This window comes from Rutilus rutilus (assembly GCF_951802725.1).
Source record: "Rutilus rutilus genome assembly, chromosome: 7".
In the NCBI taxonomy this organism is placed as follows: domain Eukaryota; kingdom Metazoa; phylum Chordata; class Actinopteri; order Cypriniformes; family Leuciscidae; genus Rutilus; species Rutilus rutilus.
This window is the reverse complement of record NC_140221.1, coordinates 16,398,574-16,423,112: the sequence shown is the minus strand read 5'-3', so window position 1 is coordinate 16,423,112 and position 24,539 is coordinate 16,398,574. Positions and strand designations below refer to the sequence as shown.

General features: G+C 40.1%; 1 protein-coding gene across 3 annotated transcripts; it reads right to left on the bottom strand.

Moving 5' to 3' along the window:
- Positions 1–479: 479 nt before the first annotated feature.
- ppef2a (protein phosphatase with EF-hand domain 2a) lies at positions 480–23,131 on the bottom strand. Of its 3 annotated transcripts, XM_084412893.1 has the most exons (18): positions 22,992–23,131; positions 21,782–22,183; positions 20,349–20,408; positions 19,645–19,772; positions 19,468–19,522; positions 19,191–19,366; positions 15,997–16,111; positions 15,862–15,908; positions 15,602–15,768; positions 12,607–12,643; positions 8,296–8,445; positions 7,866–8,213; positions 5,894–6,079; positions 4,042–4,184; positions 2,526–2,632; positions 2,151–2,314; positions 1,942–2,029; positions 480–1,464 (listed from the first exon to the last, which is right to left on the bottom strand). In XM_084412893.1, the coding sequence occupies exons 3-18, from the start codon at positions 20,398–20,400 to the stop codon at positions 1,073–1,075; spliced, it is 2,355 nt and encodes a 784-aa protein (XP_084269019.1). In that variant the 5' UTR covers positions 20,401–20,408; positions 21,782–22,183; positions 22,992–23,131; the 3' UTR covers positions 480–1,072. The 3 variants fall into 3 exon arrangements, with proteins under 3 accessions (XP_084269019.1, XP_084269017.1, XP_084269018.1); XM_084412891.1 differs by having other exon boundaries at positions 19,645–20,408; XM_084412892.1 differs by having other exon boundaries at positions 19,645–20,408; positions 21,782–21,874.
- Between the last annotated feature and the right edge of the window lie 1,408 nt (positions 23,132–24,539).

The window sequence follows — 24,539 nt, the reverse complement described above, 5'->3', positions numbered from 1 at the left end:
TTAAATTTTGGCATTACAGCCTTTTTATTTGTGTATTCCCACAACAAATGTTTACCTGGATGTGCTGGGTGTGCCGTCATTCCCAGCTCCTCAAGGTAAATGGAACGCAGCATTAGCCATTTAGCAGCGTTAGCAACCACCTTTTCCCAAGAAAAGTAAAACAATTTTTTTTTTTTTTTCACAAAGGGTTATTATGTATTTTGTCGTGGAATAAAATGTGCAAATATCTTAAGCTTCTGTTAACCACAAACCTTATTTCAGGCATTTAATCATAATCTCCTTCAAAAAACCTATTGTTTTCATGGCGATAGAATCTGAATTTCAAAAATGCTAACTCGTTTCTGTGTTTTAGCCAATAAAAATATTCTTCCCTGCATCACTACTACTTCCAAGTATACCACCCATACTGTATACTCCCTCTAAACCATTTCCCTCAGTCAGCGTGTAGGTAGAGAGGAAAACATCAGTCATCTTTTTGGCTAGTATGTTTTCTAGGACAATATCTTTTATTTCCAGCAATAGCACAGAGCTTAACGTCAACATGCCTCTTATTAAAAATAGCTCTTGAAACACAAGTTGCAGGCAAAGAGTTTTAAAACTCTATCTAGCCTTTTACTTGCATGCTTATGCAGACATCAAATCCATAATGAACAACATGTAGTCTATGTTACGGAACAGTTATGTCATGGTGTATTGTTCAAGATACCGATGGCTCATTTTCATACAAAATATGCAAACAAATTTGTCAGAGGCAATGAAGACAAACTCGAAAAGCCTCATGATCTTGACAGATCAAGTTTGCAGGGAGATAAGAACAAATGTAGGAATCCTTGAGAGATCAGCAGCTTGCAATACAATTTAGTACATTGAGGAAACATGGAGAACATTCATGATTGATCACAGAACTTCCAGGTGCATTGTAAACCTGAACCTGAAGCTAACACAGACGTATATTTGGTTTAGAGAGGAAGATTCAAAGTCTAAAAAAAGCATATAAAGGTTCATCCGGAAGGTACAATACCAAGAGGAAGACTACAGTTTACAACAGTTTATTTTTTTCAACAGCCAATAGTTATTGTGGTGGAACAACAACAGAAATGTCACAGAGATCTTCAGTCTGTGAAGATGAACAATCTTCAGTGTGTGTACCAAGCGAACCTGCAGTTTGTGAAGGTGGACCTTGTGAAATCTGTGGGCCTGTAGAGTCTGCAGTTTGTGAGGTTTCTTCCTCCTGAGGAAGACGCTGATATTCCTGCTTGAACTGTAATGGACTTTTACCTCTCTCAAGTCTGCTTTTGTCCACCAGCCGAAAAGCCTCCATGAATTCATCAATGTCAATGCTACCGTCGTTATTTGTGTCTGTGCTGATGACCAGCTCATTGATGACCTCATCGGAGATTTCCATTTTCAGATAGGCACTGAGCAGTTTCAACGTCTGACGGAAATCCTCAAAAGAGATGAGACCTGAGAAAAACAGAAACATAGGCCATAGGAAGGTGCTATGGAAAGCCATCAAACTACATTTAGTCTATTCTCTGAAGGAATCGTCATCAACAGGGAAATGTTAAAGCTGCAATGAAATCCAAATGGACAATTCTTAAAAAAAAAATCCAAATAATACAGTGTTTATTATAAATGATTTATCCGTACACGTCTCGAGAACGCACTCCCTGAAATGGGTTCGAAGGTGCAAACGATCATCCGTAATGTGGGCTCATAATCTTTCATCAAAATAACTTCCCCCTCGCAAAAATTTCTCTTCTCTGATGACGTGTTTACTGGCGTGAGGGTGGGACAATCACAGAAATAGCAAACCATGTTGTTTTCACTGGAAGATCCAGTTATGACATGTTGATTAAGCATTACGAGGTCAAACATTCTTTACATTTAATAAGTATTTTATCAGTATTATTATTACTACCTGCAAATATTTTTTCATACCTGAATTATCTGTGTCCACTATTCTGAAAATGGTCTCCAGGGTGGAGCGATGTTTATACAGTGTCTGCAGCATACTCTGCTCAATGTGCTGTATAGTGAGAACAGAAGAGAGCGCTTTCTGCAAAAGTATCTACAGAATTTTGCGATACTAACACAGCAGACAGAGAGATGCATTTCTGGAAATGTTCAAATCAAGGGTTCTGCTTTACCTCAGAGCTGTGATTTTTTAGGGCGAGATCCCGGAACCAGCCGTGGTAGTCCAGCATCCCGTCAGGGGTGCTGGACACTAGCTGAGGTTGAAGAACTCTCCAGGGCAGATCCAGGTGAAGAACTCGCTCGATTGCACTGGCCCAGTCGGACAAACAGATCAGTCCTGTGATGGCATTGACATTGCTTTGACATTTGAACAACTGCAAAACTAGCCATTAAGTAACTAGAAACGCAGTGATTTTAAATATTAAACAGTCTGAACTCCATTTTTATTCCTTAGCTATTAGTGGAAGTGATATCATCACACCACTAGGTAGCAAAATACTGCAGTACTGTATTAAAATATGCATTTTATATCAGACAGTTGTCTGTACCTGTGTTCTCCTTATCAAGCTCTTGAAAGGCACTGAGAAGATCTGACTTGTGCACGAACAGTTGCTCTCGTAGGACCTTGAGAGCAGTGTGCTCTGTGCGTTTTACACTGAAAGAACATCGAGAAATGAGCTGGAAACTTGACAATGAACCTGTAAGACTATAAACTATCCAGAATGACTGGAACACAACATCTGCTGTAGATTTTCCAACAAAACTTAAGTCATACCAAATAACATATTTGAAATTGTGAATGAAAATCATTCCCCTAGTTCAGTGGTTCACCGGGGCCACTAGGGGCCTCAGGATAAAAGATGACTCAAAATAAGACAAAACAAGCATTCAACAACTACAAATCAAGATATTTCTTATTTTAATTCAATTTCATTTTTTTCTTTGAAGAATCAGGATATGTACATAAGGTAGTTTTTTTTTATATTTATTTTGGTTATTATACTATACTATACTATCCTTTTTTATGATAGGATAGTATAGAGTGGGCATGAAGGAAGGTGGGAGAGAGAGAAGGGGACGGGATCGGGAAAGGTCCACGAGCCGGGACTCGAACTCGGGACGCCCGAAGCGCAACGGCGCTATATGTTGGCGCGCTGCCCACAAGGCTATCGGCGCCAACAGCAAACCTAATTTTGAAAGTGTGATTTATAATAATAATAATTTTTTACATTTATATAGCGCTTTTCTGGGTATTCAGAGTGCTTTACATATGGAAGGGGGAATCTCCTCAACCACCACCAATGTGCAGCATCCACCTGGATGATGCGACGGCAGCCATATTGCGCCAGAACGCCCACCACACACCAGCTTACTGGTGGAGAGGAGACAGTGATGAAGCCAATCAGTATATGGGGATGATTAGGAGGCCATGATGGACAGAGGACAAGGGGCAAATTTGGCCAGGATGCCGGGGTTACACCTCTACTCTTTTTCGAAGGACATCCTGGGATTTTTAATGACCACAGAGAGTCAGGACCTCGGTTTAACGTCTCATCCGAAGGACGGTGCTCTTTGACAGTATAGTGTCCCCATCACTATACTGGGGCATTAGGACCCACACAGACCACAGGGTGAGCACCCCCTACTGGCCTCAGTAACACCTCTTCCAGCAGCAACCTGTTTTTTCTCAGGAGGTCTCCCATCCAGGAACTAACCAGGCTCAACCCTGCTTGGCTTCAGTGGGCAACCAGTCTTGGGCTACAGGGTGATATGGCTGCTGGCATATAGACATGTAAATTAACCAAATCTTATAACTCCATGGGCATTTTTATAACAAATAAAAAAAATGTCTAGTTATGCCAAGCTCTAAATTATTTTAGCAGGTATAAGTGAGTAAAATATGTTTAAACAAATCTTTATCCTAAATGCTTATTCAATTAATCATGAAAAACTGGTATTTGGTCATTGGGCCTTTGTATATTGTTGTGGACAATGAGAGGCCTTGGAGTTAAAAAGGTTGAGAATCACTGTCAAATGGCTGATGATGGTATGTGTGTTGATTACATTTGTGGAAAGCTCAGTCCTCGGATCATACTGGTGGCCTGATACTGAACAAAGTAAGGCACGAGATCTGGACCCAGTCTGACAAAGGCTCCTCTGTTACTGCCAATCTCATAGTAGTTAGAGGCTGAAAAAAGGGTCAGGACCTGAAAATCAAAATACATGAATCAAATCAACTTTAAAAACTGTCAAGAACTTTTCTACAAACATACACTGGCCCCAAAAATATTTAGACATTTAAGATGAAAAAACTGCACTTAAAGATTGATGCATGTCAATCTGGACAACTAAAACATTAAGTAGGACTGCACACACTGCTAATGAAATACACTCACCTAAAGGATTATTAGGAACACCTGTTCAATTTCTCATTAATGCAATTATCTAATCAATCAATCACATGGTAGTTGCTTCAATGCATTTAGGGGTGTGGTCCTGGTCAAGACAATCTCCTGAACTCCAAACTGAATGTCAGAATGGGAAAGAAAGGTGATTTAAGCAATTTTGAGCGTGGCATGGTTGTTGGTGCCGGACGGGCCGGTCTGAGTATTTCACAATCTGCTCAGTTACTGGGATTTTCACGCACAACCATTTCTAGGGTTTACAAAGAATGGTGTGAAAAGGGAAAAACATCCAGTATGCAGCAGTCCTGTGGGCGAAAATGCCTTGTTGATGCTAGAGGTCAGAGGAGAATGGGCTGACTGATTCAAGCTGATAGAAGAGCAACTTTGACTGAAATAACCACTCGTTACAACCGAGGTATGCAGCAAAGCATTTGTGAAGCCACAACACGCACAACCTTGAGGCGGATGGGCTACAACAGCAGAAGACCCCACCAGGTACCACTCATCTCCACTACAAATAGGAAAAAGAGGCTACAATTTGCACGAGCTCACCAAAATTGGACAGTTGAAGACTGGAAAAATGTTGCCTGGTCTGATGAGTCTCGATTTCTGTTGAGACATTCAGATGGTAGAGTCAGAATTTGGCGTAAACAGAATGAGAACATGGATCCATCATGCCTTGTTACCACTGTGCAGGCTGGTGGTGGTGGTGTAATGGTGTGGGGGATGTTTTCTTGGCACACTTTAGGCCCCTTAGTGCCAATTGGGCATCGTTTAAATGCCACGGCCTACCTGAGCCACGGTTTCTGACCATGTCCATCCCTTTATGACCACCATGTACCCATCCTCTGATGGCTACTTCCAGCAGGATAATGCACCATGTAACAAAGCTCGAATCATTTCAAATTGGTTTCTTGAACATGACAATGAGTTCACTGTACTAAAATGGCCCCCACAGTCACCAGATCTCAACCCAATAGAGCATCTTTGGGATGTGGTGGAACGGGAGCTTCGTGCCCTGGATGTGCATCCCACAAATCTCCATCAACTGCAAGATGCTATCCTATCAATATGGGCCAACATTTCTAAAGAATGCTTTCAGCACCTTGTTGAATCAATGCCACGTAGAATTAAGGCAGTTCTGAAGGCGAAAGGGGGTCAAACACAGTATTAGTATGGTGTTCCTAATAATCCTTTAGGTGAGTGTATACAGTAACTGAGAACTTGCGTTTCTTTAACTATGAAAGGGCAAAATGTCTGAAGAATAATTTTCCTCCGAGCTCATCTAGAGAATTACTATATTACTCACAGGACAAAGTGTCCTAAAAAGCACTCTAAATTAACATGAGCCATCATAAGTACATGAATGTAAATGTAAATAAGACAATTGATCACCTTTTAAAATGAGTTTGTTAATCTAAATTCAGTCCCTGCCTTAGCCGAAATGACAAAGTCATTATTATTTCCTTCTCAAACGACTGTACAAGTCCTCAGAACATTGCATTGCTGACCTTACGATTGTGGCAAAACTCGTAACCATCCTGCTTGCACTCGTGTGAGCGGATAATGAGCTGGAGATTGTGTCTGTTCAGAAAGTCCTCGGTGACATCAGGACCCCAGTAACAACCTCCGCCACGGACCTCATTGGGAACGCAACCGTCCTGGGACATGGGGTCACTCCACAGCAGGTCCAAAATCTGATGACACCAAAGTATAAATGTAATTGCAAGGAGAGATTGTAAAACTATTTAACTGTTGGCATAATTACCTATGTTTTTAAGAGTAATGGTCCAGATTATAAACAAATTGATCACACTAGTCTCATATTAGCATAGATATACTTTTGAAATCTTTTATACTTTATTACACTTTTTGTGTATTTTAAAAAGGTACACCATGTAACTTTTTTCCCCCCAAAATTTACTACATTAAAATAAATAAGTCAATACATCATCAATCCTTGTGTGTTTTTGTCTTACCCTGATTCACTATGGTAAGCCTATTAGAATTGTTTGTATTTTAGGGGCTTTACACAACACCGTTTTCAACTAAACGGTTTTGGCCGTTAATTTACACGACACCTGTGTTTTGGGTGCCTGAAAATGGAAAAATTTGAAAACGGGTTTCAAAGTGCAAGTTTTTGAAAACGATATCCGTGTAAACAACAAAAACGCGAATCTCTGAAGACGATGACGTCATGCACATGCGTATTACATGTTCAGTCTATACCGTTTCATCGCCATCTAGTGGCCTGGCAGCAGAATACAGTGTTTTTAGTCGTTTTCACGGATACGTGTGAATAGGGATCGTTTTGAAAAAGGTGTCGTCTTTACGCGGAAAACTCAAAGGAAAAACTTCTCCTTTTTAAGCATATCGTTGTCGTGTAAACATACCCTTAGACCTGTTGGGATGGTTTTCGCAGGAAATTGCATACATTTGTCACTCGCCCGTGCATGTGGTATTTTATTGAACAGATAAATTGCCATGTGTAGCTCTCTAACACAGTTCAATGTAAAGCATTATCTATTGTGAAGGATCATTTCATTATGGTTGTTGTAGTGCTGGGCTGGAAGTACTATGTCTTACTTTAACGTCTTCAGTTAGTCAGCTTGAGATCCTTTCCATCTAAACTGGTTATATCTCTTAAGCCTAGTAGTGAATTTTGTATAAGCAGCAGCATAACCACAGCCGAGGCACAACCAAAACAATGTTCCTCCACAAAATGCATGCAGTTTTGCTTTTTAACCTTTAGAGGGCCAAAAGTTACATTGTGTCCCTTTAATGTTTATTTTTGTGCAACGTCTTATCCAAAAGACTTCCATTGTACTATAAGTACAATACACCAAATGCAATTTGTGTTTTTTATACACTGAGGAATGAGTTGAAATGAATGGTTCAAAACTACACGTATCAAATTAGTACAGTGGATCTCAACCAGTCAACCAGAGCCCACTAGGAGGCCTCAAAATGACATACATAATTTTAAATAAAGACAAAACAAGCATCAAAATAAGACCAAAATAAAATCCAACTAAGACCAACTAAAAACATCATATTTCTTATCTTATTTCACCTCCTATGAAAGTATGATTTTAAGTAATTTAAAGGAGCCGTATGTAAGATTGTGGCCAAAACTGGTACTGCAATCACTTTCAAATTACTGTAGAGCGGTGCTGATGTTTAAGGTCACCTAGTTATATTGTACTTCCTCAAATAAGTACTGAGTAATATTAATTAACTACTATTAATGTACTTGCTATGGAGTTACGATTATAGGGTTAGTTACTTATAATTATGCATAATTTACTGTTATTACTATAGTATACTATATGTACACTATATGTAGTAACGTGTAACTACGTCACCTTAAAAATAAAGTGTTACCTAACTGTTTTAGTACTAAACTTAAAACTAGTACTTTAGTATTAAGTACTAAACAAATCACAAACATGTACCAAAGCAGATACCGTCAATGAAGCCTACCTGTTTCCAATCATCATCGCTGGTGTCGAAGACCTCAGATGAGTCTGATTCAGACACACAGGACGGGGCAGAGCCCAGAATGTGGTGAGACTGGCTGAAGCTGGACATGGTAAACTGCGCTTGCCTACGGCGGACCTCGAGCTCCTCCTCAACCGTCCGAGCCACAGTCCTTGAGAAGTCTTGAAGGGAGCGTCTCTGGAAACTGTCCCGAGCAGCAAACTGTTTGGGAAAGGTCATCGAGCCTGTTCTGTTCTTACAGATGATCATCTCATTATAACGCTCTGAATCTGTATGTAAACTACTGCGGGATGGAGTCTTCTTCTTCGGGGGCTTCATAGCAGACACATACTATAGAAAGACAGGTCATATTCATCAGTTAAAAGAGGAGATGTTCAGGATTTAACAACATGTAACCGTTTGTTTGACTCACTTTGTGTCTGTCCACTCGAGCTATCAGAGCGAGTTCTGTGGTATCTGAGATTCCTCCATGGACTATCAGCACCCGGTGGTCGATTACCGTCACTAAGGGCAACCAGCTGAAGATCTTCTGGAGCAACTTGAGGATACGCTTTCCATGCAACTTAAAGGAATTGAACAGATAAGAGAAGCTCCTCAGATTCATTTCACCATAATGTGAAGCTCAGAGCAGGAACAGAGCAGAGCTTGAAACACATTACTGACGATGTTAATGAGTTATTCCTCAGCAGAGTTATTGTCGTTAACTAAAACCATAAAAATACTTTATTACTTACAAACATTAACTGAACATAACCTCAGTTAATTTCAGTTAGCACCATCAATAGATATTTTGCCAAAGATGTTTGCCATTGACCCTAAATCTGCCCAAAAAACAACACTTGACAAAGATCATTCTATTGCCCATCTGCTTAAAGGGATATTTCACCGTTGGAAAGATGAATGTGTATTTAAATTGGGTCATTTATGTAGTAGAAATGTGAAATTATTTTAGAAGTTGGTGCCTTCTAGACTGACAAAAGCCAAAAATATATATATATATATATTTGGCTCACGTGGATGAAAGACAACAACTCCCAGAATGCACTTGCTTCGCTCCCCTACGAGGCCATTCCCAAGCCACACCTACCAGTTACAGAGGGCAGTATCGGATGAAATGATACAACTAGGCTACTAGTTGATGCGAAACTGAAAAGACACCGTTTTATCGTGAGATCCCACCCCCTATGGGCGGGTTGAAGACATGCTGAACTAGCTCCTACTACTGGCTATAGTCTCTAGCCTCTGGCCAAAAAAGCCTCCGAAGATGCAAAAAAAATAAACACACACATATATACACTCACCTAAAGGATTATTAGGAACACCTGTTCAATTTCTCATTAATGCAATTATCTAATCAACCAATCACATGGCAGTTGCTTCAATGCATTTAGGGGTGTGGTCCTGGTCAAGACAATCTCCTGAACTCCAAACTGAATGTCAGAATGGGAAAGAAAGGTGATTTAAGCAATTTTGAGCGTGGCATGGTTGTTGGTGCCAGACGGGCCGGTCTGAGTATTTCACAATCTGCTCAGTTACTGGGATTTTCACGCACAACCATTTCTAGGGTTTACAAAGAATGGTGTGAAAAGGGAAAAACATCCAGTATGCGGCAGTCCTGTGGGCGAAAATGCCTTGTTGATGCTAGAGGTCAGAGGAGAATGGGCCGACTGATTCAAGCTGATAGAAGAGCAACTTTGACTGAAATAACCACTCGTTACAACCGAGGTATGCAGCAAAGCATTTGTGAAGCCACAACACGCACCACCTTGAGGTGGATGGGTTACAACAGCAGAAGACCCCACCGGGTACCACTCATCTCCACTACAATTAGGAAAAAGAGGCTGCAATTTGCACAAGCTCACCAAAATTGGACAGTTGAAGACTGGAAAAATGTTGCCTGGTCTGATGAGTCTCGATTTCTGTTGAGACATTCAGATGGTAGAGTCAGAATTTGGCGTAAACAGAATGAGAACATGGATCCATCATGCCTTGTTACCACTGTGCAGGCTGGTGGTGGTGGTGTAATGGTGTGGGGGATGTTTTCTTGGCACACTTTAGGCCCCTTAGTGCCAATTGGGCATCGTTTAAATGCCACGGCCTACCTGAGCATTGTTTCTGACCATGTCCATCCCTTTAAGACCACCATGTACCCATCCTCTGATGGCTACTTCCAGCAGGATAATGCACCATGTCACAAAGCTCGAATCATTTCAAATTGGTTTCTTGAACATGACAATGAGTTAACTGTACTAAAATGGCCCCCACAGTCACCAGATCTCAACCCAATAGAGCATCTTTGGGATGTGGTGGAACGGGAGCTTCGTGCCCTGGATGTGCATCCCACAAATCTCCATCAACTGCAAGATGCTATCCTATCAATATGGCCAACATTTCTAAAGAATGCTTTCAGCACCTTGTTGAATCAATGCCACGTAGAATTAAGGCAGTTCTGAAGGTGAAAGGGGGTCAAACACAGTATTAGTATGGTGTTCCTAATAATCCTTTAGGTGAGTGTATATATGCCCAATCTGAGATTTTTGAGACACACAATACAGAAATCTCTCGTCTCAGGGGGACATGAGGGAGGGAAGCACGGTCATTCGAAAATACTACCAGGTTTCTACTGATACAAAGCTTAATGCTAATTGGTGAAGTATCCCTTTAACCTGTGATGTTCTTTAAAATACTATCATAAATATAGTATATTTTCAATGTTAAAAAATGACTGTCATTTAAGGTGTCATATGCAGATAAATGTTTGTTACCAACTAGTTAACAGCCACCAGTCCTTTAAAAAACTAGTAAAAATAAGTATATTTCCAAAAATGACTCATGACTAAATATATTTAATTCTCTACTAAGTTGTCATATATGCAGTCAAATGTTTGTTCATTTAACAACTAGTTAACTGCCACCAGTACTTCAAAATACTTGAATAAATGTAGTATCTTCCAATGTAAAAAGAATTACACATTACCGTTTATTCAATTTCCTAAGGCGGCATGTCAACAGTTAGTTGATTTAGCAGCTAGTTAATCCATACCAGTGACAGAGTGCAAGAATGTTTAAGACTTTACGTTGTAATCCTCTTACCAAGGACTGGCCAACATTCACAGTGAAAATAACTGCAGGAGAATTGACCAGAGTTTCCCCTTTTAAACTCTAAGCAGGCTACTAGCAGTTAAGAGGTGGCATTCTTGGAAAGAAAGTGTTGGGATATCCCTTACTGTTTCATAATGGAGATAAACAGCTAAGGGCGTATGGTAAACAAACTCTAACGCATCTTTTTCTCTCTGTTTTGGACTTCCATTCACATGAGACAGCGTTTTTATCAACGAAAACAAAGCTTTTTGAAACCGCTCTCTAGAGTGGATAAAACGCAGTTTTCGTGTTGTAGTGTGCACTGTAAAAACTGAGGTATTTGAAAACAATGAAGCACGTCATGGGACACATATTGAACCGATAGATAATGTTTTTTTATACCGCTATTGTGTCTGTTATGTGCAATTCACTTTCACATAGTTGCTAAAATGTTACTTTGCACACGCTTCATATCACAGTCCTGCAAAGATGACAGGAAATCCATTTGCATTTGTGGCAAAACATGAGAGCAGCTGCGTTTTAGACCAAACATATAATTGTGAGTGAGTGTGACCTGAACGCATCAGTGAATGGAGAGATCTTTTGCTAAAAGTTATCATGCAATTTTTCTGGCAGGATCATTTTTATTATGATGTCTGTATCATCTCAGTGAGCTTTTATGAGGTTTTACACATGTGAGTGACTCTATAATTGGAGATACATTTAGCATTTTCTTAAAAGTTAAGGGGAAAAACTGTTCACTAACAAAAATTCTTTCCAGGATCTTATTGTAAACATTAATTTTAATAACTCAATGCTTGCCAAACACAAGTTACTTCCTTTTTTTTTCATAAAAAAAACAACAAAACATTTCCTTATAGTCAAATTCTGCTACATACTGTCAGCATTGTTACTCTAACTTGGCAACAGAATTTGACGGTAAACCGAATTGACCATTTTAAACTTTAGCCAAAACCCCACTGGCTAGCATAAATGCTAATAAACCCCTAGAGTCGCTGTGGAGTACTTGTATTTAACGTTACTGTCGTAAATATCACTCACGCAGAGCCGTCTCTGCACTCTGACCGCGCTTTCTTAGTTTTTTTCGTCGACTCTGCCATGATTCGCGTCTGAAATGCATGCTAGTGTCTTCCATAGAGGCTGCTTCATATGTTGTTGATGTATGTGACGTCGTGCCGTAAAGCAAGTCGTGATTCTCGCGAGATTTGTCGGGGCGCCACCTCTCAAACTTGCGTCCCCCCCCCCCCCCCCCCCCCCCCCGCTTTGCTTTCGGGATGATTCGCCCTACTACGAGTTCGTTTACCATCGAAATGATTTTGAAGCTGTTATATCAAGGTACAAATCTTGCATAGTGTGCCTTTAAAGGCAAAGTATGGTACAGTAACAGAATTGACGCATTCATGGACACACATTTTTATAAAATAAGTTATTTTTAAACAATTTAATGTTGCAGAATTAAAAAAAATACTATTTAGGGCTAAATGAAATGCAGTAAGGTAAATTAAGCACTTTCCGACGCTTCAGTGAGGACAAGAAACTTTTGGAAAACGCTTGAAAACGCCGAGAGTTAGGAACTTGAGGAATTGTAGAACACAGACATTAGATGTAATTAATGACCTACCTTGTATTTTCCCAGCACTTCTTTGGTGAAGCCATACCTTTGAACAGAAAATGAAATGTTATCACCAAGAAAATTAAAGGAGTCATAATGTAGAAATTTCACTTTTCCACGAGAATCAATGTATGTTATGATTGCATAATGATTATACACTGGCCGGGAAGCCGATATTTAAAAGTGAAGCGTTTGTTTACCGCGGGGTTTGTAAAATAGGCCACGTGCACGCGCACGAAAAAACGAGATTTTGATTTCTTCCCCTTCTTGACGTCAAGACGGGGGAGGATATACCAAATATGGACACCGCAAACCTATGCCGCGGGAAGCCCGCCCCTCTCCCCCTCTCCCCCTCAGATTCAGTTTAGTTGACTCGAGAAAGATGGAGAAATCGAGTGCACACCTGAGATGCTCTGTGGGTGACTGCCACAAACAACATGCAAATGTGTTTTATCTACCAAAAACGGACGAAACTATCAGGGAACAGTGGATGAAATTCATTTTTAATGACGCTGTCCCAACAATTCTTTCAAGTGGCGTATCGTTAGGTGTGTGTGCTAAACATTTTACACCGGAATCTTTTACAAATTTGGGGCAGTATCAGGCGAACTTGGCCTCGAAGCTCCGGTTGGGAAAAGGTGCCATCCCAACCATCAGGGACTTGCCAGAAATTGAAAAGGTAAGACTGTGTTTTTATTGCTCTACTGTGGTTAACAAATAGCAGCTAACTGCTAATGCGGCTATTGTATGTAACGTTACCTTCGAGGTAAACACGGGGAATGGACTCTACGAATGCTAGCCACATCTTTCCACTTTGTTTTACACTAGCAGCTACAGTAGTGACGGTACAGGAGTCCATGCTCAGTGGCTAAAACTGTTTAAATGCAAGTATGAAAACAATATACCACTAAACATTATTAGCCAAACTCATGCAAAACATGCAGTTTGAAAATAGCTTTCAGTTAGTGGGGCTTCTGTAAGAATGTATATGGCAATGGTGTATTTTTTCTTTTTTCTTTGGTTGTGATTACAATTTCACTAACAATAAGTACCGTCACATTTATTGAGCTATTGCAGTATTTTGTCTATGTTTTTGTACTGCTTGGAAGTAGTAAAATACATTCCTGCAACGAATCAACGCGCCCCTCATTTGCATTATTATAATGACCGTCCACGACAGCCAAAACATCGCATCAGATCTCGCGAGACAATAATGCCTTTAGAAATAAGGGTCTGAGGGGCTCCGTGTTGATTTTTTTTCCACTTTTCTTTTTTAGAAGTGCCTAAAATACTATAATAGAGCATTTGGGTATCCAAGGTAACACAACATTATGACTCCTTTAAATAAAGTAAAATTCAAAGTGGCAGAAGATTTTTTTCTTGCAGAAAAAGGGACATCAATCTGACCATCTGATTTGTGAACACTGAAAGATTAAGATAAAAACAGAATCTTTATTCTTGCCCTTATGGTTATGTGCTCAGAGCCGCCCTAACCTAATGTTAGGCCCCGGGGCTGAGAGGTTTTGTAGGCCCCATCCCCTCGATTTATAGTCTCATTTAAAAAAAAAAGTGTAATATCTAGGTAATCTACATCACAGTTGAGAAATGTCAATTTTATGCAAATGAGAAGCGATTTTCGCGAGCGACTACCAATAGGAAAGAAGCCTTTCAGTGGAGCTCAGCTCCCGTCGTCACCGTCTCGAGTGCAGTGCAGGGCAAAACAGAAGAGTTCGAGGGCGATTTCACTGTTTTACATGATTTGACTGTAACTAACCACATACATGGATATAATAAAATGATGCATGGAAAAGAAACTGTCGACAGTCTCAGTGAGTTTAATTCATACATGTATAGTTCGAGTGTTGTAGTTTTATGATGCAAGTTTAGCACTGCTGCAGTTGATTTTACAGTTTCACCTGCATTACGTTGACTATTAGGGACAAGAACATTTGTTATTTGTCAAATTCGGATGACGTTTTAGTAATTTATGACAGTATGAGTGAGTTTAATTTGTAGATTGATCGATCGTTAATCTAGTAAATTATTTAATCCACTGCTGTGTGGTAATATAAAAACACTCCCTCAACAGCATACTGTTTTTTTTAGCCTAATTCCTAGTCAAATTAAAATAATATAGCCTAGTTGTATTACTTGTGATGGTGTTTTGTATAGATGTGGCCAGACGAGCAGTCTACCAATAACATTAGAGCGACAGCACTATCAACGCCCACAAGCGACTTCACAGTATAGAGACTACTAGCGACATACAGCGACAAAATCGCTGGCTGTGTGACTGGGCTTATGGAGCCACGTGGGTCACTCAATCAGCAGACATGTAACGTGCGATTAGAGTGATTGACAGAAAACCTGACAAGTTACAAAACAATATGACCTTTTCAGCTCATCATGAACCTGAACATGGGAGGCCCCTCAACTTGGGAGGCCCCTGGACTTCAGCCCAGGTAAGCCCGTGCATTAATGCGGCCTTGTATGTGCTATATTGTAAATGTAACATGTAAAATGATCACATTATAGCGTCATCTTGTGGCTGATTCTCACAAAAAAATTGTACACCACCTCATCTAGACCAGTGGTTCATAAACGTTTTGACTCCAATATGTGCTGTAATAAAAAATAAATCAGTTTGCTGAGGCCCTCTAGTGGTTGACAACCACTGATCTAGACACTGATTAATATGCTCATATACCTATGAACCAATTTAATGATTCAGAATTGTTTTGATAACGTTTTTTTGTCAAGGGAGTCTGAAAAAAAACACATATGAATTGGTAAGAGAGGAGTTAGAAAAATAATGATGCTTGATGCTTGGACCCTTAATTATAAAAATGTAAGTTATTAGCTCTTACGTTTAGTGTTGGTAACATTATATTTACTTGGTTGAGGTACTCCAAAATGCTTGTGGTGAGCAAAGTTTTAACAATATATAGCACGTATAATTATTATATAAATATTGTGTCACTGAATGCATGTGTTCTTCCATTACCTCAAATTAATAATGTGGTCTTCATGGTTTCCTCGATTAAGATAAACATCTCCAGGATACACAAGCAGGAAAGCAAACAATATGAGCAGAATCTCTATGGAGTCTTTGCCTCGGTCCACATAGTCTCCATTGAAAACGTAGGGTTTCTCCATTGACGGCATTCCATTCTGGGAAAAGAAATAGACCACAAATTCATAGGAATAGATACATTGTACTTAAAGGCAATCTCGTAGTTAGGTGTGGACAGATTTGAAACCTACCTTGTAAAATATTAGTAGCAAGTCCTCTAATTGTCCATGTAAATCACCTGTAATAAAGTTTGTGACTTGATTTTCGAAGAGGCGTTGAATAATGTAACAATAAAAAAGTTAAAAGGTTGTGTCGGGTATTCTTACCACAAACAGTTATTTCTTTGCTATGGCATGTAGAGACTCGGTTGATATTTGGCAACCCTCTGAGTAACTTCCACGTTTCCAGAAGAAGCTGAAGAACGTAACGAGAGTGAAGCTGCTGCTTGGAGAAACCAGAAGTGTACATGGTTAATAACATTAGTGTTATCTGACTGTCACATATCTATGACAGGGATAGGCCACTGTCCTGCAGAGTTCAGCTCCATCCCTGACAAAAACTCACCTGCCTGTAGATTTCTAGTAATCATGAAGACATTGATTAACGTATCTTTTCCAGGTGTGTTTAATTAGGGATGGAGCTAAACTCTGCAGGACAGTGGCTCTCCAGGACGGAAGTTCCCCATCCCTGCTCTATAAAATAAAGGTTCCAAAAGGGAGTTTTAGCAGCAATGGCACAGTGGATCCTTTTTTGGGTTCTCAAAAACTTGGGTTCTCACTGTATATTTCTTAAAAGAACGTGAAGATTCTTCTTGGTGTGAAGAATATCTAAACCAGGCCATGTTCAATTCAGCTCAAGATTTTGAGGGAGATTGGCATTTCGGCCACTCAAACTCTGCTCAAATCTGCTCTTTAACTGAATAACTTCTGGATAACTGCAACAGGAGTGTGCGAAAGGCTGGAGAAGGCAGGCAGATTACAGGGAGAAGAAGGTCCAGGCAGAAGGGAGGTGTATTCAGCGGGAAGACTCATGACCCATGGTGGAGCCGATGGAGGGAATAGCCATGGAGGTTGAAGGGCAGAAGATTCTAGGGCGATGACGGACTGAGGTGGAAACGATGGGGGGAGGATGACAGGGAGGAGACGGAAGTTCACTGGGCCATGGTGGAGCAGAGGGTTCAGAGGGACACGGGGAAGCCGCTGGCTTGGGCGACTGAGGTGTAGACGGGGACACAGAAGGGCGCGGTGGAGACAGAGGGACTGAGGACCAAGGAGGGGAGTGAGGAGTCCAATGGAGCCGAGGGGACGAAGGGACGAGGCGAAGCCAGAGAAGTGCAGTCCAGAGGTGATAGAAGGTCGATGAGCGACCAAGGTGAATCCGGGGGGTACGAGGGAGCTTGGTTGAACTGGTGAACTGATGGGCCACGACGGAGATGAAGGAGGTAGGAGCCAAGGGTGAGCTAGTGGACTGATAGGCCGATGTGGAATCCTACGTGGTGGCTGGAGTAGGATCCCAGGCATCCACTGTCCAAGATGGTGCTGAGGACTGGAAGCCCCTCAGCGAGCCCACCATTCCACTGGCGTGAAGGCGAGTGATGGGGCTGACAGGAGAGGAGATGAGGATGGCGGCTGGATGATAAGAAAAGGCGGAAGAGGGAGGTTGGGAATTCAGGCTCAGGAACCAACTCAGGCGTAGCGGCGTCCATCTCCGCTGAAGGCTCCGGCGGCGAGGCTACGGCAATCTTTGTCGGAGACGGATTCTCAGACTTGACAGGCGGCCATCTTGGCCAGAGACGAGGGCTCAGGCTTGACAGGCAGCCATCTTGGCCAGAGACGAGGGCTCAGGCTTGACAGGCACGGCGTGAAGCTCAGGCTTGACAGGCACGGCGTGAAGCTCAGGCTTGACAGGCACGGCATGAAGCTCAGGCTTGACAGGCACGGCGTGAAGCTCAGGCTTGACAGGCACGGCATGAAGCTCAGGCTTGACAGGCACGGCGTGAAGCTCAGGCTTGATAGGTACGGCGTGAAGCTCAGGCTTGACAGGCATGGCTTGAAGCAGCTCTGGAAGGGTGGTCTCGACGGGACGAGACTCTGGAAGGTGGGGTCTCAGCGGGACGAGACTCTGGGCGCAGATTGGGTACGTCTCTGGGCACTGGACGAAGACAGGAGGCTTAGCGATGAAGATGGCTGGCGACGGTGGTTGAGCGGTGATGTCATCATCAGCCTTCACCGTGGGCTCAGCCGCAGCACATGATCCAGGTATTGTGCGAACGTACCTGGGATCGCTGCTGCTGGAGCTTGCTGGTGCAGATGATCGTCCAGTCCGTATCAGAAAACAGTCTTTAGGATGCCATCTGCCCAGTCAGCATGGTGTGAAATCTCGAGAAACCTCTCGACATATTCCTCGAGCAGTTGGCAATCCTGGAAACAGGTTACGAGCCGATCTGCGGGATTCAGCAGGGTATGGAGAACGCCCATGTTCTCCTTTATTCAGTCGGTCTATAATTTCCGACTTTTTTGGTGTGGTCGGTTCTTCTGTCACGCTTTGGCTGCGTGTGGCACGTTCAGGAAGACGGATCAGGCTTACACTCTATTATTTACAAACAAGACACGTACCAAACATAGCAAACTGATGACAAGGATGATGATAGGTAACAGGTGAAACCGATTAACAATAAAACACATGGTGCACAAACACAGAAGGCAAAACAAAGTCCAAGACAGGTGTCACGGTGACAGGCGGGGCCAGTGAAAATTTTGGCAGGGCAAATAACCAGTAAACTCCTTAGCGTTGAGCCCTGTGTGTTTATATATAGAGTCCCTTTTAAGACCTGTCCCTTTTAGTATAAAATAAAGTTACAAAATCTGTCACGGGGAAAAAATTTAATAATGTCAAAATGACCAGGAATGTCACTTGGCCAGGTTATCTTTACATGTTAGAGCCGCCAGGGCTTGAAATGAACATCCTTTTTACACTATAAAGAACCTTATTTTGCAATAGAAAGGTTCCATCCCAGCAAATAAAAATATGTTTAAATACAGTGTGCATTAAGTTTTGAAAACATTATTTCTGACTGTTCTTTTAATGTTCAAACGTCTAGTTTTTAAAAAATGTTTTTCCTGGTTATGTAAATGTTAAGGAAACTATTAACATTCTATTTGGTCATTTTGTAAACATTATAGCAACGTTACTTTTGAATGTTCTCTGAACATTCTGAAACAAGTAGCATTTAAAACTAAAATGTTTCCAGAAAAAACATTCCATGTACAATGTATAAATAATGTGCTGTCGTTTTGAGATTATTAAAGACCAGATTGCTCTGACCGAACATTCTATAAACGTTACTGGAAGAATGTTTCCTCAACCTAGCCAGAATACAAGCCAAATTTCTGAGAATGTTCCCTGTTAGCCGGGGTGGATGTTAAACTTTCTTTATGAAACCATAGATCCCAATAAAGAAGCCTTATTTTTGAGAGTGTACCTAAAATATATTTTTAATGCATCCTCGTTGAGCACCTACTTGTTTGTTTTTGAAGGCCTCTACAAGATCAGCAGCCTGATCCATATCTAAAGGAAAAGTTAGCCGTGGGCCAGAGTAGATGTCTGGCACATCAATTTTGGTGTAGTTGAAGTATCTCTCCCACTCCGCATCTCGGCAAACCTCGTTTTCTCTGAAGATATGTGAGATCAGATTTCCTACATGGAAGAAGAACACACAGGATGCTTTTAGCATGGATAGATTCCAGTGGAAAGCTGTATATGTGGTATTTGTGTTTACATGCAACAGCTTATTTTACGTTCACTGCTGGATGGAGTGAAGTTATCCATCAGGTAACCAAGAAAATTGTATAACTGCGTGAGGAGGTGAGAAAAAAATATTTGTCATATCATTATAAATGTTGTTTACAGCTTTCTTGGAGATAAAGTAAGTATTCCATCCATCCATTGTGATTAGATTATCGTGGATTTCATACTTTGATCTGATCTTGTAGGTCTGCGTACTCCATGGACTGGAAGATGTTCCAGGTGTATCTGCGTCTCATTTCCATGCGGGCCGCATACTGTCTGTACCAGCGCTGGATTATCACCGCTGCTTTCATAGCTTTCAAGAGAACGTGACACGGGTTTTTACCACTATCAGAATACCTTTTTTTGTTGTTGCTTAGATTCATTTAAATTAATAATTAAATGAATTTGTCATAAATGCATTAACTTTCAGGTCAGGCTTCTAGAATCACACTCAGTTCATCCGAGAGAGATTAATGTCAGATTTATAAACGTCGTATAATATAACTCTGGGTAGTGTGCACTACTCAACAACAGTCAAACAAATGTCATAGTGGTGATAAAAGAGGAATTTTGCTTACTTATGGCTCCTGCAGACATGCATGAAAAAGAAGGCATGTTGAGAATGTAAATGAGTTACTTATATTGACACTGCACAGAAACAACTGACAGCCGTGTTCTATAGCCGCGAAAGATAAATAAGGCTTTACACAAGCTTTGTTGGACTTCTAAAATCTCACCTGGCATGACATTTCCATGTGTTTTAAGAAGATGAAGTCAGTGAGGTCAAGTTAAATTTAAGCTGAATATTCATTGAATAAACAGTACTCAAACATATCATTCTTTAATTTACGCTAGCCATTCATATCCATGTTTTTAGTAAACATATTACCTTTGTCGTATCTTTTATTGAATTCGCTGTTTTTTGCAACACCACACCCCATGGCTTCTCCTGAATGCAGAACATAAGACAGTCAGTATAACAAGCACTTTTCATCTTATCATTTAACACCTGTATGAGACTTTATGAATCATATTTGATCTATGCCTATTTAATTCAAACCACACCCAAAAGTATAAAGCATGTTTTTATTTTTAAAATGCTTAAGAAACCATAAACAACACTTAATTCAATAATACACAATGTTATTTATTATATATAAATACTAAAATTCAGATCTTAAATATATATTAGTACCTAAAGTGTACATATTAGTAAAGATTACCGCCCCAGTGACAGCTCCCCTTTTTCTGAGTGCAGTAAAATCATATTGCAGATGAGATGAGAATAAAAAATCTTGTACAATATTGCCAAGCTTTTAACATGAATATAGGCTACACCAAATGTGATGTTGTTGTAGACATTAATGAGATCCAGAGAGCGAGTTAATCTGGGGTCATTGCTCTCTTGCACTGGCCTCAATCCTCCTTATAGAGCAGACGACGTCAACACGCACCTGTGCTTCAGTCAAAGCCTACAACTGTCAAACAAAGCCTCAATCTAAATCAGCTTGTTATTTATTCGAATAGTTTAAAAAAATATGGCTAATTATCTCCCTAATTTTTTTAATCACGAGGACTCAGAGGTGATTTTTTTTTTAAAGTGTATTATTTTTTAAGGAAATCCTGCATAACTAGGGATTATGGACTATGGATTTATAGACTTGTTTGTAAAGAAGGTTATTCATTAGCTCACCAGACAGCACAATCATTTAGTGTATAAACGGACATGCTAGTTTTGAGGTTAAATGTTGACAAAAGCTCTTTTCAATGGGGTTTTGTATAGGTTCTTGATTCAATTTTAAAGAACCCTTTACGCCAAAAATATTCTATATACTGTAAGGAAAAATGTCTTCAATGATTGCGTAATACTTTCATGTTTAACAGATTTTTTTCAATTTTGTCTAGTGATAAAGTATGTTTACAAGCTGTCTATTTAATTAAAAATCATCGAAATAAAAAAAGAATTCAAACTTAATTAATTCAAACTAAATGGTCCCATGATGGAAACCCCTAGAAGACTTTAAGGTTCTATAGAAACTTTTCTTCAAAGAGCATAAGACGTGTAGACATATTTAAAACGTAATTTATCCCATACAAAATATTGGCCATTTAAAAAAAAAAGTGGTTTAAGATTTTATATCATTATAGATTACCATTAAATCAGTTTTTAGTAGCTTTTAGAACCTTTTCTGTGTATTTCTTTGATTAGAATATTAATATGAAAGGCTGTGTAAAGAGTGTCAGCAAACAATTAAGCCATTAAAGGTTTCAGCAATGGATAACATATCAAAGGTACACAACCCCAACATGGGTAAAACTCACCTTGTGGTTTTCTCTTCTAAGTCCCAGAAGCTTTATTTCCACGACATGTCACCCAAAGGAATGTGTCCGCCTGGTGTACTCCATTGGTGCTTGCTTGAGTTAGTCAATCCGAATAGTAGAAACGCAAATAAATCAACTTGTGAGGACACATATAAAGCATCGTCACAGGCTTCCATATATCCCCTGAGACCTTCAATGTCCTGAGCAAAATGACACCATTTTCCTTCAAAAAAGAGAGAAGACCTTGTGTCGAGCTCCTGAGACCTTCAAATAGGTGTGTTTGTTTTTCTGCTTCTTAACAGTCTTCTGCTGTGTAGCTGAATTAAGTGAACAAGCCCCGGAGGGATTAAGGGTAATAGCTTGATGCGACTTGACTGGACTTCCCTAGGAAATGGCACTTTCCTAAAGGAAGCAGATGGAGAAGTCTGGACGATGTTGATGTAAAGTATTTCGTATGTAATCAATCCAAAATAATGCAAGATACAAAAATAAATAATTTGAGGAGAAAGCAGTGAATTGATTTTGACATTTTATGTGCATGAGATCTGAGAGCCCTCAGTAATTATAATGAACAATTACTAGAATATATTGTGCCCCTTGACCACAAATTTTATGAAATTGAGATTTATACATCAGCTTTCCATTGATGTATGGTTTGTTAGGATATAACAATATTTGGCCGTAATACAACTATTTGAAAATCTGGAATCTGAGGGTGCAAAAAAATTGAAACATTGAGAAAATCGCCTTGAAAGTTGTCCATTTATGTTTGCGATAGTGCTGCATTCACTCACAAAAATAAATGTTTTATATATTTACGGTAGTAAATTTACAAAATATCTTCATGGAACATCTTTACTTAAGAAAAATCAATAATTTTGACCCATACAATTTATTTTTGGCTATTGCCACAAATATACCCCGTGCTACTTGTGACTGGTTTTGTGATCCAGGGTCACATATTGTAAAAGGGATAAATCAGATCTAAGCTTAATTGTGGTTTACATGTATAAGGGAGAATTCACAATGCTGTCATGATCTCCAGTCACTGCAGCACTACGTTTCCCAGCATCCCTCCTGGCTCCCACCTGCACACACTCAATCACCACCTGCACCTGCCATCAATCACCCTCTCAGCAGGACAACATTTAAGCACGCCATCCATACTCTCACGTACTAGGACTACATGCATGATTCATGTGATACTTACCTGCCTTTCTTACCTCCCGTGTTTCCTCCTCGTCGTTGCACCTGCGTATCCAAGTTCCATATCCACATCTGTGAGAGAAAGACGATCAGTCGTTAGAATATCTACATGGTGTAATAAAGTATGTGTGTGGGGCCGTACTCACCTGTGGCAAAGGATCCTTCATCCAAACCTTCATTCTACCGTGAACTGCTGTTGTTTATTCTCAATTATTGCATTTAACCTGTCATCTAACCTTAATATTATATCAATAAAACCCCATTGTGTTGCACTTACAATCTGTTCAAGTCTGTGTTTCCTGACAAATGCATGATTATAGTATAAACAACATTTTATAAACTTTCAGGGCCCTATTTTAATGATCTATGCGCATGGCCTAAAGTGCACTTAGGGCGTGTCCGAATCCACTTTTGCTAGTTTAGACGGTAAAAATTATCACCCGGCGCATGGTCTAAAAGTGTTGTCCCTGTTCTCTTAATGAGTAATGGGTGTGTTTTGGGCGTAACATGCTATAAAAGTCTCATCTCCCATTTCCTTTAAAAGCCAGTTGCGCTCGCGCCATGGCGGATTCGATATTTACATGGCGGAATTTGCAAGCGGAAAGACCGAACACTTCTCTAGCGAGGAAACGGATCAGCTCGTTCTTGAGGTTAAAGCGCGCAAGCAGACCATCTATGGGACAAGCCGGATTCCGCCATATCTTTATGTAGCCTACACAATAATAATCTTTTACATTGTAATCCTTTTGTTTTTAATATTTGGCTAGTTGCTGCTTTTAATCTTTGTGTGTGTAATAAGTAGAGTGTACACGCGTTGTTCACCCGCATTTAGGCACATATAATAGGCATTCTACGCACCCTTTAAATAACAACAAACATATTGCGCCATTGACTTTAGACCAGGTTTTTGTTAGCACCTAAACACCTTGTTTTCAAACCAACACACCCATGGGCGTACAAATGGGCGCAAATGCATTTGCTATTTAAACAACGTGGCGCAGGAGGTTAAAATGATAACTGTGTCGGGCTGAAACTAGCAAAACACACTTGCCTGGTGCCACATTGCGCAGGGTGTATGATAGGGCCCTCAATATTGCATGCAATAATATTACAGAATTGTACATAATCTGAAATGTTATTAAAACTACCATTTTTTTTAATTACAATAAACTCAAATTCATGTGTGAAATTATTTTTAGTTACTACACTACTGAGAAGGCTGTAGTCTTACATTACGAAATAAAAAAAAAACCTCATTGAATGTTATAATTTGTTATATAGCTGTTCAATAACTGCAGGGTTTTATTTGTGTCATCATTTAATATGAAAAATCATTGATTAATCCAACCTTACATATCTGATCAACTGTGATGTTTTATTTCAAAAAAAATTTTTTATTTCATCTCGACAAAATATTTTTGTTCAAATTACATTTTTCATTCAATAACATTAGTTGTGGAAAAATAAATAATTATTAGTAGACCTATTACGTGTCCTAAAAAATGTCATCACAAATGCTGTGAAAGTGATGCTCTTCAACCAAAGATACTCT

Bases quoted from the DNA above. Each gene is read 5' to 3' on its own strand.
- ppef2a (XM_084412891.1), bottom strand. From the start codon at position 19,842: ATGAATCTAAGCAACAACAAAAAAAGGTATTCTGATAGTGGTAAAAAC. The intron at 15,909-15,996 runs GTAAGAATACCC...ACTTTATTACAG, and splicing joins CAAAGAAATAACTGTTTGTG to GTGATTTACATGGACAATTA. The intron at 8,446-12,606 runs GTAGGTCATTAA...AATTCCTTTAAG, and splicing joins AAGTGCTGGGAAAATACAAG to TTGCATGGAAAGCGTATCCT.